At 57.2% G+C, this 18,843-nt stretch overlaps 1 protein-coding gene across 1 annotated transcript; it reads left to right on the forward strand.

The window, feature by feature from the left end:
• The first annotated feature begins 12 nt into the window (after nt 1-12).
• On the forward strand, nt 13-14,249 carry SSRP1 (structure specific recognition protein 1). Its single transcript, XM_077820805.1, has 17 exons — nt 13-81; nt 828-1,057; nt 2,653-2,838; nt 4,977-5,082; nt 5,952-6,142; nt 6,297-6,527; nt 6,809-6,912; nt 7,400-7,528; nt 8,058-8,279; nt 8,576-8,648; nt 9,205-9,343; nt 9,630-9,675; nt 11,908-12,025; nt 12,589-12,759; nt 13,124-13,215; nt 13,435-13,597; nt 13,691-14,249. The coding sequence occupies exons 2-17, from the start codon at nt 1,004-1,006 to the stop codon at nt 13,757-13,759; spliced, it is 2,094 nt and encodes a 697-aa protein (XP_077676931.1). The 5' UTR covers nt 13-81; nt 828-1,003; the 3' UTR covers nt 13,760-14,249.
• The last annotated feature ends 4,594 nt before the right edge of the window (nt 14,250-18,843 follow it).

The raw sequence follows: 18,843 nt of genomic DNA on the forward strand, positions 1-18,843 counted from the left end.
CATGGCCGGCGTCTCTATGGTAGCGCGGGCCGGAAGGTGGATGGAGGGAGGTTTCCGGTAGGGAGGGAGGCTCCGCATGAGGTTCGTGCTGCGCAGGCGGGAAATCGCCCCAAGGGGTTGGGGGGGTGTGTGTGTGTGTGTACCTGGGGCAGAGGTGGGTCAGTGCCCGGGGCAGGGGGTTCCGGGGCACGGAGGGGAAGTGGGGAGGGTCCATGTCTGGGGATGGAGTTGGCGCAGGGTGGGGTGTGTGTTGGGGTTCTGGGGCAGGGAGGGGAAGTGGGGGGGGTCGGTGTCTGGGGGTGGGGTTGGCGCAGGGTGGGGTGTGTGTTGGTGCCAGGGTCGGGGGGGGGGCAGGGGGTTCTGGGGCAAGGAGGGAATGTGGGGAGGGTCGGTGTCTGGGGATGGGGTTGGCGCAGGGTGGGGTGTGGTGTTGGGGTCAGGGGGGAGGCAGGGGGTTCTGGGGCAGGGAGGGAACGTGGGGAGGGTCGGTGTCTGGGGGTGGGGTTGGCGCAGGGTGGGGTGTGTGTTCGGGTTGGGGGGGGCAGGGAGGGGATTGGCCTCTAGGAGGGTCTGGTGGCAGGGTGAAGCCAGGGATGGGGAGGGTTCTGTGTGATCCTTCTGCTGGTGCTCAGCCTCCAGCCCCTGGAGAGCTCTGTAATGCTCTCCAGCTGCCCAGGCCCAGCTGGGTGAGGCTCGCTGGTTGGATGGGAGCCAGCCCCTGTATCTACTCTGTGGCTACCCCATGGGTTCAGTCTCTGGGGGTCCCTGAGCTGGGTCCCTGCTGGGCCTCATCTGCTGGTGGAGTCATCTCTCTCCTTTCTCCCCAGGTGCTTCGCGGCTTCCTCCCCTCTGTGCTACTCTGGGCATGTGGGACTTGGGAGGGGACTGAAGAACTTCATCATCTCTGGAGAGCTCCCTGACTGAACCTAGTCTCCAAAGCTCTCCCAAACCGGTTGCTGGGAGACAGACCCCACCAGAGTGGGCGAGGTGGGGAGGGGCCATCATGGCGGACACGCTGGAGTTCAACGAAATATACCAGGAGGTGAAGGGGTCCATGGTGAGAGACGCAGGAAGCCTGGAAAGCCATGCCTTCCTGGGGGTGGGAAGCACAGAGTCTGGGAAGGTGTCGTTATTGTGGCTGGTTGAGTGATGTGTCTAGGGCTGAGAGAAGGTGCTGAACCATGGTTCCGATTTCATTACAGCTCTCAAGCTAAGTGGGGTCACAGCTGGAGTGCCACCCCAAAGTAAAACCTAGAAGCTGTAAGTGACTTGGGGGAGGGGTGTGTGCTTTTCCCCTGAGTCATTACTGAGCCCACAGATCAAGCAGCATGCTAGGGGACCTGGGATGAGACAAAACATGGCCAGACCCCTGTAAGTATTAAAGATCCAGTGACACTTTCCTGGGTGTTGGGGAGTTAGCGCCAGTTCCTGGCTGCATTCCCGCTCTGGTAGGTAACACTCAGCTGACCGAAGTTCACAGCCCGTTGGACTTCAGGGAGCAGACTCCTTGCATTTCATTCTAAACTCTTGCATGATGTCACCAAGTGCTGTGGGAACTGACGTTTGGCCTAGCCTGAATGGCTGAAACTTGGGAGCCTTTCAGAAAATGCAATGCACGATCCTGTTTATTCCCAGACATGAGTGTTTAAGTGATCTCTCTCCTGCCGTCCATCTCCACCCTCTAACAAACAGAGGCTAGGGACACCATTCCTTACCCATCCTGGCTAATAGCCATTAATGGACCTAACCTCCATGAATTTATCCAGTTCTCTTTTAAACCCTGTTATATTCCTAGTCTTCACAACCTCCTCAGGCAAGGAGTTCCACAGGTTGGCTGTGCACTGTGTGAAGAACTTCCTTTTATTTGTTTTAAACCTGCTACCCATTAATTTCATTTGGTGGCCCCTAGTTCTTATATTATGGGAACAAGTAAATAATTTTTCCTTATTCACTTTTTCCACACCACTCATGATTTTATATAGCTCTATCATATCCCCCCTTAGTCTCCTCTTTTTCAAGCTGAAAAGTCCTAGCCTCTTTAATCTCTCCTCATATGGGACCCGTTTCAAACCCCTAATCATTGCCAATTTACAGCGAAGGTGCATGGTGGCCTGAGCTTCATAAATGAGTCGGTTTCCATGCCAAGAAATCCAAATCTTTGGCTGTTAGTAGTGATGGTTACACTGGGGAATGTTGTCCCTACATCTGAGAAATGCCCTTGATTGGGCTATTGTTCCTAAGTGGCCAGTCAGTCCTCAAGCTAAAGCGAATACAGGCTTTATGGTGCCGCTCTGGCTGACTTAAACTGCAGAGCTGGTGCTATGGCCCTGTGATGCATGTGGAGGTAGTTGGAGGGGGAGGAGGGGGGAATCTTGGAGTGAAGCTTGCATGCGGGTGAGGGAGTGTGTTTGGGGTGGTGTTAGTTGGATATGGGGTGAGTGCACCCCGTGTGGGAGAGGAGAGATGGTGGGGTTTCTGTTTTAAATGTATGGGGGTGGGTGTTAAGTAGCCTTTTCCCTGGAAGAAGAAGGGTGTGACTGGCTGATGTGGGGTTCCGGGTGTATTCTTTGACACCATTCCAGAGTGTCACCACTGTTGTTCTCACTAGCGTGTTGTCCCTGTGCCCCCTACCAACCCATCTCTCTCTGTCAGAATGATGGGCGGCTGCGGCTGAGCCGCCAGGGTGTCATCTTCAAGAACAGCAAGACAGGCAAGGTGGACAACATCCAGGCCTCAGAGCTAGCAGAGGGCATCTGGCGCCGTGTGGCACTAGGCCACGGCCTCAAGCTGCTCACCAAGAATGGACACGTCTACAAGTATGACGGCTTCAGGGAATCGGTGAGACCTTTGGCCTGGCCAGCTCCCCCTCCTAGAAGCTCCCACCCCACCGTGTGTCAGGACTCCCAGGGGGAATTTATGTGGGTGGGCATCCCCAACCAGCTACAAGGTGACAATTGCTTGGCAACCTCCCGGATTTGCCCATGGCATTAGTGCCTCAGTGCAGCCCACATGCTCACGAGCCCTGGATCCCATGTGGCTCTGTGTAAACACCTCTCTCGCCCTGCCGTAAGGATCCTGTTCTTGGCCCAAACCGTTTGCCATGAGTTTAAGCTTCCAGGCTCTCTCCTAGGAGTCTTTTTCAATTAATTGTGTTTATTATGGTAATGCCTAAGGGTCAGCTGAGAATGGGTCCCATTGCCCTAGGCTCTGTACAGAGTAGTAGATAGACCCTGCCCTGAAGAATTTAGTCTAAATAGACCAGACGGACACTGGGGTGGGAGTGGAAAGCACAAGCCCAGTGAACTGTGTGATGGCAGCAAGTGTCTTGTTAGTGCCCTGGTGTTCTTTCCTGGTGGGTGTAGTTAGGAGGGGATCAGCCAAAGGGAATGGGGGGAGAGAATGGAACAGGTATCGAGGGAAATTTAGGTGAAGAGACTGTGAGCAAGGGGCAGTATTCCCTCTAATTTTTCCCACCTATGTGTGGAATGAATTTTGTTATGTGCACCAATATGGAGGTGATATGTGACACATCATCTTCATATTGGTGAATGTAACAAAATTCATGTGGTGGGTGTGGGGCCAAGGAGTTTGGAGTATGGGAGGGGGCTCAGGGCTGGGGCAAAGGGTTGTGGGGGGAGGTGAGGGTTCCAGCTGTGGGTGTGGTCTCTGACAGGGCCATCCCTAGTGGGGTGTGGGGCCTGGGACAAATCAGCCTGTATGGCCCCCCCCTTAACATTTTTTATAAGGTGAAATCTGGTGTGGGGAGGGGACACCAGTGCTGCGGGGCGAGGGATGATGCAGAGTCACAGGGTGGCACCTGTGCTAGGGGCCAGTGGGCCCCCTGTGCTGGGGGATCCTGCAAAAGGGAGGGGTCCGGGGTGGAAGGGCAACGGATAGGGTCAGCCTGGCCCTGGCTTGTTCTGGCAGCACTAGGATGGTGGTAGCAGGCGAGCAAGAAAAAGAAATACCACACGCACTTCCTGCCGGCTAGTGCGGGCCCGAGTCCTGCTGCCGGCACCAAGCCCCCCTGCTAACCTCCTGGGCTGGCCTGGGCCCCCTAACCCCACCCCTCCTGGGCCAGCCTATCACCCCCCGCAAGACCCACACACACTGAAGTGTGGGGCCTGGAGCAGTTGTCCTGGTTCACCATACTAAAGGGATGGCTCTGGGGTGGGGCTGGGGCTTGGGGTGCAGGCTGCCCTGGGGTTATGGCGGGGAGAAAGGACTCCCCCCAGCTCTCTCTCCCCGCAGCAGCACCTGGGCTGGGGGGGAGGGGTGCCTCTCATGGCTGTGGCAGGTCCAGGCTGGGACTGGATTTGGGCCAGGGGAGGGGCACTTCTTCCCTGACCGTGGCAGGTCTGTAGCCGGGCTGGGTTGCGTCCGGGGCTGTGGGAGAGGAATCTCTCCCCACCACAGTCCTGAGTGCCTGCACAGTGCTTAATAGGCTGCTACACAGCTTAAAGGGAACTTAGGCGAGTGGGAGGGCTGGAACAAACAGCCCATCAGCACCAGGTAGAAAAAGTCCAGTCAAACTGCAGGGAGTTCTTTGAACATGTAAGTGTCCCTGCTTTGACTGCAGCTGCTTCGATCAGCTGGGGACTCTGGCTGACTCCTCTGCAGGTGCCAGTCATGTAGTGGGTGTATCCCTCCGAGAGGTTTCAGCTCCACATGAGCATCCAGCAAAGATGCAGGGCTGGTAACTCCTGTTTGCTCTCCCTTAGCTCTGTGGTCGTAGTTCTCCTAGTGACTGATTCTTTCCCCAGCTCACTTGCTTCCTGGCACATGCTGTGTGTTGCAGCGAGCCATCCTAGATGGAAGAGCGCTGGAGCTCCCCGCTGCTGCTGTTTGTTACCAAGGGGGAGCTGTGGGGTAGTAGCAGTGGCCGGACCTCTCTGGGAGGGAAGGAGCCCAGGAACCGCTTCTCAGGCTGCTAGGTTATGGTGGCTTCTGATGGCTGTTCTCTACTTCCCACTCAGGAGTTTGACAAGCTGTCAGAATTCTTCAAGTCCCATTATCATCTGGAGCTGGCGGAGAAGGATCTGTGTGTGAAGGGCTGGAACTGGGGGACTGTAAAGTTTGGAGGTGACTCTGGGGCTATGTCTTCGCTGCTTGTGAAGCTTGGGACACATTTACCTGTGGTAGCCTAACCCATGACAGTGCATTTACCCTGCTTTCACACCCCATACCTGTGCTGGCACTGTATCTGGTCCTTGCAAGCCATAGAGCTAGCTCCAGGTTCATAGCACCACAACTCCTTGTGTCACTCTGCTCGTATTCATGGGGCATTGGGGACGACTTGTCTGCCTGCCCTGGATGCTCATCCCTGGGCAGGTTAGCCCGCCTCCTCCTCTACCAGATGGAGGCTAGTGGAGAGGCTGCAAATGGAGAGCTGAGCAGAGGAAGACAGACAGTCCATTTCCGGTCAGGGGGCTGATGGGAAGGGATTGGAGGATCTCATGTCTCAGTGGGTGTGAGCGCCTATGGCTTTTCTTGACTGCATCTACCTCAGGGCAGCAGTACATGTTGACAGCCGCCTGCTTCATGGGGCTGTGTGAACACAGAGCACTTTGGGGAAGAACCTGTGACTGAGCTGGAGTTAAGCCTCTCCGGTGAAGACCAGCTCTGGGAAAAGAGGGGTGTATAGCAGGGAGAGGAGCACAGCTCCTGCAGTGACTTGGATTTGGGGGCTAGCGTTGGGAGTGGATGGCTCAGTGTGCTGCAGAGAGGAAGTAGTTTGTAGCTCCACCTTCTCCTGCAGGGGGCGCTGTGTTGTGAGGAGCTCTGAGTTGCTCCTGTCTGCCCAGTACCAGCTATAAGCAGCTATAAGGTGCTCAGCCCTGTCCTTGCCATCTGGGCTGCTGACTGCGGAGGTTGTCTGACAGGAGGAGCAGCTGGCTGTGGGAGGTGCTCCATTGCCTCCTGCTGACTCACTGGGTTCCCCCTCCCCACAGGCCAGCTCCTGTCATTTGACATTGGGGAGCAGCCCGTGTTCGAGATCCCGCTCAGCAATGTGTCCCAGTGCACCACGGGCAAGAATGAGGTGACGCTGGAGTTCCACCAGAATGACGACGCCGAGGTGTCGCTCATGGAGGTCCGCTTCTACGTGCCGCCCACTCAGGAGGATGGCTTGGATCCTGTGGAAGTGCGTGTGGGCCAGGGTGGGGGTGGCGTGGCCCATGTGGAGGTGGGAGTTCATATGGGATGGGGTTGTGGCCTGTGTGAAGGTGCTTGGAAGGGTTATGGGGGGCTGCATACAGCTGTCCAGAATAAAGCCCCCCATCCTCCCCCACCCTTAGGCCTTTGCCCAGAATGTGCTGTCCAAGGCGGATGTGATCCAGGCAACTGGGGATGCCATCTGCATCTTCCGGGAGCTGCAGTGCCTGACACCACGCGGCCGCTATGATATCCGCATCTACCCCACCTTCCTGCACCTGCACGGCAAGACTTTTGACTACAAGATCCCCTACACCACTGTGCTGCGCCTCTTCTTGCTGCCCCATAAGGACCAGCGCCAGATGTTCTTTGTGGTGAGGAGGGGGGCAGGGAGCTGGCAGATCCCCCACTGCATTTGAGGGGAATGGGGGGGCTGGTAGATCCCACTCCAGTGTGCCTGGGGGGTGGGGTAGCCAGCGGATCAGAAGGCCCAGACCAGCTACTTGTGTTGGGGGCTGAGAACTCGGGGGGGCGGGGACTGCCCTGCAGTACTTGGGAGGGATGTTGCATGAAGGTGGGAGCAGGCTGGAATGGAGGAGAGCCCTTGGGGGTTCTGGGATCCCTCACCTGTCCATATCCTTGGCTTCCTTTCCAGATCAGCCTAGACCCTCCGATCAAGCAGGGCCAGACACGCTATCACTTCCTGATCCTGCTCTTCTCCAAAGACGAGGACATCTCCCTGACCCTTAACATGAATGAGTGAGTGGCCTTTCTTCCCTCCTCCGCCAATCTGGCCCTGCCCCCAACCCCGTACGCTCGCAGGATCCCTCTGCCCCTGCCAGCCTGGCCCTGCCCTGTGCCCTGGCCTGACCCCCTCTCTTCTGCCCACTCCTGCCATCCTGGCTCTGCCCCGTGGCAAGACCCCCCATCTTCTACTAGCCTTGCCATGCTCCTGGCAGGATCCCTCCAATCTCATGTGGACTCCCAACCATTGTCTGGCATAAGTGTCTGGCCATCCCCATCCGGACTGACTCACTTCCAAGCCTTGGGCGGGGGTTAGCATCTACTCCCAAGAGAAGAGGTTGCCCGAGGACTATGCATTGTCCTCCTTGGTGGCCCTTTCATTTCTGGGTGCTGAGGGCATGCTGTCTCTCAGTTGGCATGGGAGTTCCTGCGTGTTGTTCCTGCTGGTGCTGGGCTCTGTCCTGCCTTCTGTCCTCATGCTGCCATTCTCCCCATGCTGTAGGGATGAGGTGGAGAAGCGCTTTGAGGGCCGACTCACCAAGAACATGTCTGGCTCACTCTATGAGATGGTCAGTCGGGTCATGAAAGCGCTGGTGAACCGCAAGATCACTGTGCCCGGCAACTTCCAGGGGTGAGCACACAGTGCGCAGGGGAGTGGGACATGGGGCCTTCCCCTCTAGGGGGCTCCTGTCCCAGGGCATGGGTAATGTCTAACTCAGGGGGTGGTGAATGGGACATGGGGCCTTTTCCTTCTAACAGGCTCTGGCTCCAATCTGGTCCCAGGTGGGAGATTGTCTTGGGGTGGGGAATCGAATATGGGCCCTTTCATCTCTAGGGGGCACCAGCTGCGATTCTGGTCTGGCTAGCTCGGGTGGCAGGGAATGGGATACAGAGTCTGTTGCTAATTAAATGTTTAGAAATGACTCTGATCTGAGGTCCCGTCCCTACACACCTGGCTCTGGTGGACTTTTTCCCCATCCTGTGGCTGGGAGTTCCCAGTGGTGGGTGGGAGAAGAGTTGTGCCTCAGAGGTACGTGTGACAGATTCTCATCCCTTTATTCTGCCCCCCATTGGCTGCTGTCCCATGGGGGAGCGTCTGTGCAAGGAAGCCTTGCTGGTGTAACCCCCACTTTGTCTCCCTCCTCTCCCCCTCCCCCAAGGCACTCGGGAGCCCAATGCATCACCTGCTCCTACAAGGCCAGCTCGGGGCTGCTCTACCCACTGGAGCGTGGCTTCATCTATGTGCACAAGCCCCCGGTGCACATTCGCTTTGATGAGATCTCCTTCGTCAACTTCGCCCGCGGCACCACCACCACCCGCTCCTTCGACTTCGAGATCGAGACCAAGCAGGGCACGCAGTACACCTTCAGCAGTATAGAGAGGTGAGGGTGAACCCCTGCCCAAGCAGCTGCTGTCTGCTCTCTCCCCTCTGTACCCATGGCTGTACTGCCTATTGCCCCGTCTGTTCTCCTGGGCCGCCGCCACTCTCTCACAGCCTGCACTGGTATCCTGCTCCTCACTCAGCCCTGGGAAGCCATTCGTACCACAGCCTGGCAGTGCAGGGGAGTGCCATTCTCCATGCCATCACTGTGCACTGCCCTCTCGCTTGCTCATGGTTGGGGGAGCGTTAGACTTCGCCTCTCCGTGACCCCGTCTCCCTACTGTTACCCACCTGCAGGGAGGAGTACGGGAAGCTGTTTGACTTTGTCAACGCCAAGAAGCTGAACATCAAGAACCGAGGCCACAAGGAGGTACCTGCAGTGGGGTGGGGTGGGGCGGGGCACTTGCTGGGTCCCCTGTCCCATCCCAACCAGGAGCCCCATAGCATCCGGGGGGTGCTGGGTGAGGGCAGGGGTTCTTTCTCTCTCTCTTTCCCTGCAGATTCTGCCTCCTCACTTTCTCTTCTCTCCTTGCCCTTGTAGAAGAAAAAGGTCCGTGCGATTTCCCCTCCTCCTGGTGCAGGTCTCCTCTGCATGGCTGTGGTGCTCTCTACTAATCACAGTAACCCCGCATGAGCCATGGGAGGGAAGGGGGGAGCCATGCCTCCCCCCCCCCCCCGGATCTCCTTGCCAAGTGGGCCCCACCTAACCCGGTTAACACCACTCCTCTGGTCCGTGCATGCAGCCTGTGCTGGAAGTGCTGGGGATCCTTTCCTGGAGTGGGGGGTGCCCCCAGGAGCATGTTGGGAGTTGTAGTTCTCATTTTTCTGCACACTTGGGGTGGGGAGTGGCGTCTGCCCTTCCCCTCTGCTGAGGTGGGAGGGGTGGAGAGTGGCACTCACATGACCTCCCCCTGCTCCCCCTGCAGTCCATGCCACAGAGCTATGATGAATACGCTGACTCTGACGAGGACCAGCATGATGCCTACCTGGAGAGGATGAAGGAGGAGGGAAAGATCCGGGAGGAGAATGCTGATGACAGCAGTGATGAGTCTGGGGAGGAGACAGGTGAGACGTGCTCCTGTGCCTGGGGCTCCTCCCCCTGGCTGTGAGATCTGCCCTGTCTGTCCAGTGTTTGGGGCTCCTCCCCCAGCTGTGAGATCTGCCCAAGGCTGTCCAGCGACTGGGGCTCCTCCCCGTGGCTGAGAGATCTGCCCCCAGCTGGGGTCAGAGAAACATTCCCATGCTCTTTACTCAGCCCTTTCCCCATGACTGTTGCCATCCCCATCCCCCTCTCCTGCCCCGCCCCCCACCCAGAGGGGGAGAATGACCAGTGCATTCCTTTTCCTTCCAGATGAGTCATTTAACCCGGGGGAGGAGGACGAGGATGTAGCAGAAGAGTGAGTAGGGGACAGGGGCTGCCTGGCATGGGGCTTTCGGGCTGTGACCTCGCCCTTTGATTGGCCCATTCTCAGATGGGAACTCTCCGCACGGGGGCCACAGGGGCAGGACATTGAACATGTAGTGCCATCAGTGCTGGCCTCCCTCTGGTGCTATGGGGTGCCATACACAGCGAGTGGCTCAGTACGGGGTGCTCTGCCTTTGTGGGGTCTCCAGAGCAGATGGCTCAGCAGGAGGCACTGTCACCTCTGCTAGTGCTCCAGTGTGCTTGGTGGCCTGGTGGTGCTGTCTGAGGTTTTTGTCTCCCTGGCCCTTTTCACAGGGTTAAGGCCATTAGGCTCAGTGGCCAGCCATCAACCCTTCTGTTGGCCTAAATTGCCCTGTAGCCCCAGTTGAACGTGGGGTTCTTCTCTTCCTGTCCTGAGCTGTTAAACAGCTTCTGCCTTTCTCCTCTGAGGTGGCTGCATCTCAGTGTTGGGTTGTACAACTGTCTGAAATCAATGGGCTGCTTAGATTGTCTGGGGCAGGGACTGTCTTTCTTGCTATGTGCCTGTACAGCGTCTTGCACAGTGGCGCCCTGATCTCTGACTGGTGCGACCACAATACAAATAATAGGCTCCCTGAATGAGGCAGAGTGGTTTCAGAGCAGAGGATATGCACTAGGTTTTTGCCTCTGCTGCTTGCAGAGATCTGTGCTCTGGAATGAGCTGGAGCAGTGCAGTTGGCACGCCTGCCAGAGGGAACACTGCTGGCAGTCACAGAAACGATCGGGGCTGAGGGGACTGCCTAATGGGGAAGATGCCTCTGTAGCATGGAACAGCAATAACTGTGGGTAGACGTTGTATAGCTCTGTGAATCCTCGACCTTGGAGGACCAGGAATCTGGGGGTGCTACTCAGGGCATGATGGGAGCAAATGGCAACAGGCAGAACTCTGGCGAAGATTTCCCACCACCGAGATCCACTGGGCTGTGGGATGGTGTCACAGATACAGTGTCCAGTCCATGCCCAGCCTATAACCAGTTCCTTGGGAGTGACCCCTTCAGTGTGCTAGGCCCCAAGGACCCACACAGGGGAAGGCTCATGGCCTCCAGGACTCCCAAACTGGGCCTTGGGGCCCCAGTGATCCCTGCCTCTCTCCGTGGCTCCCTGCAGCAAATCCAGCCGAGCCAGACCCCTGCGGGAGGTTTGTACCATCCCCCTTCGGGGCGCCGTGCTGTCAGTGATATCTGCAGCAACATCAGCAGTCTTCCCAGGCACGGGGGAACAGTATATTAGTCGCCTGGTCCATGAGATCAGAAAGGCCTTGGGTTAGCACAGAGAGTCAAAGGTTGAGCCATAGTCCAGCCTGGCCAGCGCTGGTGCAATTAGCCAGCCAAGCTGTTATGGCCTCTATCTCCATCTGGCTCCTTGTCAGCCCCGAGGCCTGGCCACCAGCCTCCTTTCCCCTTTGTTCTCCCACTGGGGCCTTTGCACTGCTTCCCAGCTGAGGGCCAGGAGAATATCTCCCTCCTCCTGGCTGGTGGCTGCTAGGGGTGAACAGCCCGGTCATTGAGGTTCCTGATCTCTTGCTAGATTCTCCATTGACGTGGATTGGTGTTCACCAACCCTTCATACCACCCCAACCAGCCACGGGACACACACACTTTGTGGCTCTTGCTGTTCGAGCAGATTCAACCTTTTTGCACCCCTGCATAGCCGTGCAAAGTATAGAGGGAAACTGAGGCATGAAATGAGGTTCATAACAATGTTACAGAATATTCCCTCTCGGTCCCAGGTCAGGTCCCGTGTCAGGAACAGGGAACCCGTCGCCTGGAAGGCTGGGAAGTGGCCTGGAGGGAGCAGCCCCATGCTCTGCTCAAAGGGGCCCACGTCTCTCCAGCGGGGATGTCTGTTCTTGGCATTGCCACTCGGGTTCTGCTGCCAGCAGGTCTGGGGTGACACCCAGGGATGGGAACAGTTGGTGTGGGGAAGAGCTGTCTGTGCCCCTTGTACCCTGTCCAGAGTGCTTGGCAGAGCCCCTTGCCACCCTGTTTCCAGGGACAGGTGAGGTAGCTGTTGCCATGCCCAAGCCATACTGGGGATGCCCTATCTCTTCCAGTCAGCACCCCTCGAGCAATCTGCCCATGCTAGGCCTGATCTCTACTAACCTCGCTGAGCTGGGGGCTGTCGGCCCTGGGACCAGGGGTGTTTGGGGATGGGGCTGACGCCAGGCTACCATTCCCTCCTGCAGGTTCGACAGCGAAGTCTCTGCCAGTAGTGACGGTGGCAGTGACCGTGAGGAAAAGAGGAAGCCAGCCAAGAAAGCCAAGATTGTGAAGGAGCGCAAGCCCCGCAAGAAGTCATCGGAGGTGAGAGCTCCGCCCTGGCAGAGGCGGCTGCGTGGTTCCCAACCGCTGGCTCTGAGGGGTGGGATCCTCTGCCTCCAGCGCACAGGCCAACCCTGTGGGGAGATTGAGCCTTTGGGAGCACTGCTTAGGGGCTGATGAGGCCATGAGTGAGTGTCCTCTGTGATGGGGAGCTGTCCTGAAGGTCCCGCTACTCCCCAGCTTAGGACACTGGACAGCCTCCAGCTGTGGGTGAGTGACTCCGTCCCCGCCATGCCACGGAGCTCTTCAGCCCTGTGCCGCTCCCCCAACCTCACCTGACAGCCTGCCCCAGCTGGGCCCGCTGGCTCCGTCAGGCTCCTTGGCCTTCGCTGCCTTGTCTTAGTCTTGTGCTGCCTGGGCCCCATGAGTGTGTCTGGCTGCTGGGGGGAAGGGCTGGGATGTCAAATGCCCTGCCCCAGTGTTAATGGGGGGCACAAGGGGCCTTTGCCATGGGGGCCAGAGCTTCTGGTCCAAGGAACTCTAGAGCCACTTCTTGATGGATCCCTTTCTTGTTCTATCTCTGTACCTCCACCTCCTCTTGCCAGAGTAAGAAAGGGAAAGACCCCAACGCCCCAAAGAGGCCCATGTCTGCCTACATGCTGTGGCTGAATGCCAGCCGTGAGAAGATCAAATCAGACCACCCTGGCATCAGCATCACTGACCTGTCCAAGAAGGCTGGGGAGCTCTGGAAGGGCATGTCCAAGGAGAAGAAAGAGGTGGCCTTGGTTGGGGGTCGGGGGCATGTTCTAACTCTCTTTTGGTGGTGTGGTTGTTTGGGGGAGGAGGAAGGGGGCTGTGTGAGTGTGGGCTGGCAGGGCTGTGTCTGGGGATGGTAGGGGTAGTATTGGGTGTAGGCCTGGCTTGGGAAATCTTGGGGAACCAAATGGAAGAGGTCTTGGAGGCCACCCCAACATGGGGCAGAGGCTGTGTCTTGTTTAGGGAGGGGATGGGGATGGGCTTCTGGTTTTGGGGGGCTGGCAAAGCAGGCTTGGGGTAGCTTTGTATCTGATGGGGATCAGAAGTTAAACTGTGGGCAGGTGAGCAAGGAGGGTCATTACCAACTCTGTGTTCTGGTAGCAGGAGTGGGATCGCAAGGCGGAAGATGCCAAAAGGGACTATGAGAAGGCGATGAAGGAGTACAGCGAGGGGGGCAAATCTGAGAACTCCAAGAAGTGAGTTGGCTGAGCTGCTGGAAACACTGGGGTGGGTGACGAAGGGCCTTGGCCCCATCTCACTGGAGGGTAGGCGCGAGATGACAGGGAAAGGTGTGGCCCATGTGGAGCGCGAGGAGTGGAGGACTGTCTATTTCCTCCCAGCCCCATGGCACCTCCACCAGTGCAGTAGGGGCTCGGGGTGACTGCTGATTGCTCGCTGTCTCCCACCCTGCACAGAGAGAAATCCAAGAAGAAGAAGCAGCAGGGGAAGGGGAAAGCAGAGAGGAAGGCAGCACCATCCAAGGCCCCAGCCAAGACCCCCGCTAAGCAGCTGGGTGAGAGCTTCAAGAGCAAGGAGTTCGTCTCCAGTGAGGAGAGCTCTGGTGACAACAAGAAGGAGGTAGGTGCGGGTGGGGCAGGAGGGGCTTCCGCCCCAATTGGCAGCTGTGGCTGTATGTGGTCTCCTGTTAACACACTTCCCCTCCCCCCACAGGACTCAGAAGAGGAGGAAATCGCTAGCACGCCCCCCAGCATGGAGGACTCAGCATCTGGCTCGGATTAGAGCAACCCCTCCCTTTAGCCCTGCCCCTTTCCTGACTGCACAGGTCACTGAGTTGAGGCCTAGATATACCCTCTCTCCCCAATGCTCCCACATCCCTTCTGCCAGGGGCATGGGCTGGAGGGGTGACGTGGCTGCTCCATTGGCTCGAACCAGCCCTACTTCCGGACCTTCCCTGACCCTCCTCCCCCATGGAACTGCAGGACCTTTGCTAAACTGGATAAAAGCACAGGGTGCTAGAGAGCAGGGGAGAGGGCTCATCCCTCCTTTCTCTCCATGCTGTGGGAGCCCCCCTGTGTCCTATCAGGAGGCCCTCCCAGCAAACGGTGGGGGGCATGGCCCACAGGCCCTGCAGGGGGGAGCTGGCTGGCTGGGAGGGGTCCATCCCCTGGCCTGTAGTCGGGCTCCATCTGTGTTTTTTATGTTCTGTTTATTTTTGTATTTCTGGTCTGTTCACACGGCAATTGGACGGAATAAAAACCAAGCGACTTCGGACGGCGCTCCTGTCTGTTGGAGCGTGGCCAGGGGACAGATGGACGGATCTCCCAGTGCCGACAGAGCTTCCCCTCTAGAGCAGGCAAAGCCCCCTCTTGCCAGAGGGGGAAAGAGGCCACTCTGCAGCTGCGGTCTCCCCTCCCGACGGCCGCATTTCCCGTACATCGCAGCAGGAGCGGCTCTGCCTGCAGCATGGGGCTGAATATGGGCCAGAGCCTTATCTCACTGTGTTCCAGTAAGCTGTGGCCCTGATTGTATTAAAGGCCATCTGGCGCCTTGGGGAGCCACCTAATGAAGGAGGCAGTCGATAGCAATGAGGTTTAGCCAAGTGTTAGGGGCTCCCTTCCCTCCCCTCTCTGGCTGCTGGGGCCATCACCAGCCTCAGCAAAGCTGGGAGGGTTCCCAAGATGGCTTAATGTAGGGAACTCTAGGACAGCAGGGGCTGCTGTGACCCAGGCTGGGGAAGCCCTTCCCTCCTTGACATACCCAGTACCTCCCAGCTGCGTGTTGCTGAGGGATGCAGTGTCTTGGAGCTATGGGCAATTGGTTGGCATCCAAAACTTCCCGTCCACCTGGTTCTGCTAGCGGCCGCCCTTAGGGCTGCATGGAGGGCTGAGAGCCTCATCGCTATCCCTTCTGGGCCTGGAGCTCTGACCAGCTCCGAGAGTGGGTGATGAGGAGTGTGAGGCGCTGACCAGCAGGTGGATGCAGCATCCATCTCCATTACAGCCATCACAAGCCTTTCTTCAGTGTGCCTTGCTGCCAGGACAACTAATCTGAGCTGGAGGAAGGATGCCTGATCTGATTAGAGCCTATTATCAGACCTCAGTGCCCCATTAAAGTGTCTTTGGCTCCACTTCCAATCACCTGTGTGTCAGAGGGCACACTCTGCCTCACTCTAATTGAATCAGCACTTCTGCCAGGCTGCAGCTCTCAGAGAGGGAAGAGAGCTGTGTGTGCTGTGGGAGGGAGAGGAATGTGCCCCAGAGGCAGTGGCTTTTATAACCAAGGCTGCAGCAGGTTAATTGTGCAGATGGAAGCTGGCTCCCATGGGAAATTCTCCAGGGTCCCATTTCCTTTGGCCTAATTTCTGTGGGTTATTTACCAGAACTCCGCAGCTGCCAGGAGTAAATGGGAAGGAAGGGCTGCAGGGAGCCATGGCAACTCCTCTCTTCAAGCACCATGTACTATGCTAGAACACGGGTCCAGTAATGTTGTGGAGTTTAAAACCAGCAGGGACGTCTGCCCACCTTGATGTTACAGCCACCCAACACCTGCACCCTAAACCCAACAACCAAAATCAGACCACAGCCTTACCTCTGTTCCCCAGCGGCTTCCCCTTTTCACCTCTCCCATCACACAAGGCTATAGCATGGAGTGGGTACAACAGCCTCTGCCCTTCCTGTGTTCATCCTGCAATCCTATCACAGCTGTAATTAGGGGGCTGTTTTTCCCTGGGTGCTGGGCAATGTAAGCAGCTGCCATGATGAGACTGGTTGGTCTTACGAGGGGTGGCTGCCTGGCAGGGGCAATGTAGTGCAGAGAGTCCAAGGGTTGGCTGTTCTTAAGAGTGAGATTTACAGGCCCAAAGAGATTTTCCAGGTGATGTGTTAGGTCATTGCTTAAGACAGGGGCTCTCATCTTTCGTCCTTGGTGCCACCCAGCAGTCCAGGATTTTAATGTAACCAGCACTTAATAGTTTGTTTTAAAGTGTACCCTGATTAATATTGCATATGAAACACTTAAATGTCCTAATTCACACTAAAGTCTAGGGCACTTCAGAAGTCTCTATGCAATGTAAAGCAGTGGATTTTAATAATTATTAGCTGGTTGAAATAAAACCCTAGATGGTTGGAGAGCCTGGAGGACATGAATTTGGCCAGTGTGGTTTAAATTTTGAACTGTTATTTTGCAGAACCTGCAAACTTTCAATCAAGTCCTGCTTGTTTTTTGGCAAACCCATAATTTCTTGATCATCAGGTAGCTCCTCCCCCCCCCTCCCCCTGCCTCTCCTACAGATGGAGCCTGTAGTCTCCATGGTCACCACAGTACACAAGCTTAGAAAGAGGCTTTCCAAGCCCTGGATGTATTGTCTCTTGCTGGGCCCAAGTAAAAATATTTTAAATCTTTGTCTATTTACTCAAAATGAGAGAAGCTTAGGAATGTGAGAGTGAGACAGCATGCTAAAGAGTGAGTCTCACACCCAGTGAGCGACACTTGACGTGTCTGAATGGGGGTGAAACAAATTGAGGGTTTTAAGTCTAGCACAATGTGGACAAATGTCCTCTCCCTGAGCTATTGCCCCGACCTGTCCTCCTTGCTGGTGGTTTCCCAAGAGATACTAATTAACGAACAGGCTTTCACAAACTGAGCAAGGTGGGCATGAGTGTATCCGGAGAGGGGACTCCGGCCTCTGGCCTTGCCCCTCCAGCATTAAAGTTCATGTCACTCTTACACCAAGGAGCCTTTATTAGGGGGGAGGACAGAGGAGCAGGCTTTAGGGGAGCAAGGGGACAAGGATGGGTGAATAGTTAAGATGTCTCTGGAGCTGGGCATCAAGGATTGCAGTGATTCTATTTATTAGGGGGCACTGGCTCTCTGGGTGCAGGACATCTGGTACCAACCTGTGGGGGCTAGTAGCCAGCCCTCTGCAGCTGGCAGGCATGGAGTTGCCTGTTGTGATCACCCTAGATACCAGCTAGGGTGAATACACACACACTCCACACACATGAGCTGGGGAAGAGATCCCTCCCGCACTTAGGGATTAGTGCCGGTGGGGTCCTGGCTCTCCAGCTGACAGAGGCCCCAGGGACATTCCAAGCTGTGGTGGTAGGGATGAAGGGGTCATGCCCTAATGATAACTAGGAGTGGAGAGACAGGTACTCCAGTAACAGCTGGGGAGGACGCAGCCCACTTGTGGGGCAGGAGAGGGGCCCCTCTAGCTCCGCCCTCTATGGCTAACCCTGCCTGTTGGATGATGGCTTCAGCAAGATCACACGTAAGAGTACCCAGGGTGTAGTTATTTGCATAGCTCATGAATATGCAACAGAGGGCGGAGCCGCCCTGCGCCTGTTTTGCTTCTCATGAATATGCCGCAGAGGGGTCGGGGCGGTGCTGACTCCGAGCGCGGCGCGGAGGCCGGTGAGGAGCTGCTGGGATCCGGGTAGGTAGGGGACGTCGGTGTCTGTGTTGAGAGTTTTTGGAAGGAGGAGTGTGTGGTGTGACTGGGGGTCCCCAGGATGGGGTGTGCGTGGGGTTGAGGGTGCGAACAGGAATGGAGTGTGTGGGGTAATTGGGGTCCCAGGTTGAGGGGTGGGTTTTGTTGGCTGCAGGTGGTGGGAAAGGGGGTATGGGGTTTTGAGGCTTTGGAAGGGACAAGGCATGGGTAGGAGCAGGAAAGTCAACAAACTTTCCCGAGTATAACAACTTGGGCGGTGGGGGGCATGGCAGCAGGGACGGGGTGATGGAGGGGAAGGGCAGGCTATGAATGCCAGGGTGGCCAGACACAGTGTGTCACTCAGCCCCATGTGTCACTGGGGGTCTCAGTACAGTGTCCCAGGGTGCCTCTCGCTAGCATCACTGGTCCTCAGCCAGGGCCAGCTCTAGGATTTTTGCTGCCCCAAGCAAAAAATTTTTTGGCCGCCCCTGCTTTTTTTTTATGCCTCCCTCCCCGTCCCAGGCTCTGCCCCAACTCTGCCCCTTCCCAACCCTTTCCCCAAATCCCCGGCCCCGCCTCCTCCTCTGAGTGTGCCACATTTCCACCCCCCGCCATTGCCTCCTGCAGCTCACCTCCGCTCCGCCCGCCTGCTCCCCTGAACACGCCACCGCTTCGCTTCTCCCCCCTCCCTCTCAGGCGAGGGAGAGGCAGCGCATTCAGGGGAGCAGGCGGAGCGGAGGTGAGTGAGGGTGGGGGGGAAATGCGGAAGTGCAGGAAGTAACGGGGGGGGTAGAGGACCCTCTCCCTGCCCCAGCTCACCTCCGCTCCACCACCGCTGCCTCCCCCGAGCACGCCGCTACTCGGCTTCTCCACCCTCTCTCCCAGGCTTGCTGCGCCAAACAGCTGTTTCGCGTGCGGCAAGCCTGGGAGGGACGGGGAGAAGCGGAGCGGCGGCAGCGCGCTCAGGGGAGCAGGTGGAGGTGGAGGTGGAGCAGAGGCGAGCTGGGGCGGTGGGGGCACGTTCCTGGGGCAGCATAGCCAGCTCCAGAAAGCCACCCCTAGAAATGTGCCACCCCAAGCACCTGCTTGTTTTGCTGGTGCCTAGAGCTGGCCCTGGCCTCAGCCACACCCTGGGGCTGTTCCCAGCTCCCACTCTTTGACCTCTGGCCTCGGCCTGCCCTGGAGGATTCAACCTGTATCTCCTCCACAGCTCCTCCCATCGGTTGGCCAAGCCCTCTGGGCCCTTGCCAGAGCCAGGCCCTGGACTAGCTCATAGAGTTGCCTGCAAAGGGTTGTGTGTCTGTGTCTCTGGGAGGACCCGGTCTGGTCAGACAGCGCTCACAGTGCCACCCTCAGCCACTTGGCCCCAGGTTTCTGTCAGGAGGGCACCCCCGCAACCCTCCCATTTGAAGTCCAACCTGTGCCCTCATCAGCA

This window comes from Eretmochelys imbricata, chromosome 6 (assembly GCF_965152235.1).
Source record: "Eretmochelys imbricata isolate rEreImb1 chromosome 6, rEreImb1.hap1, whole genome shotgun sequence".
Classification (NCBI taxonomy): Eukaryota; Metazoa; Chordata; order Testudines; family Cheloniidae; genus Eretmochelys; species Eretmochelys imbricata.

Excerpts from the sequence above, each read along its gene's own strand:
- SSRP1 (XM_077820805.1), top strand. The coding sequence starts at position 1,004 with ATGGCGGACACGCTGGAGTTCAACGAAATATACCAGGAGGTGAAGGGG. Across the intron at positions 12,026-12,588 it reads CCCGCAAGAAGTCATCGGAG|AGTAAGAAAGGGAAAGACCC; the intron begins GTGAGAGCTCCG and ends TCCTCTTGCCAG. Across the intron at positions 12,760-13,123 it reads TGTCCAAGGAGAAGAAAGAG|GAGTGGGATCGCAAGGCGGA; the intron begins GTGGCCTTGGTT and ends TTCTGGTAGCAG.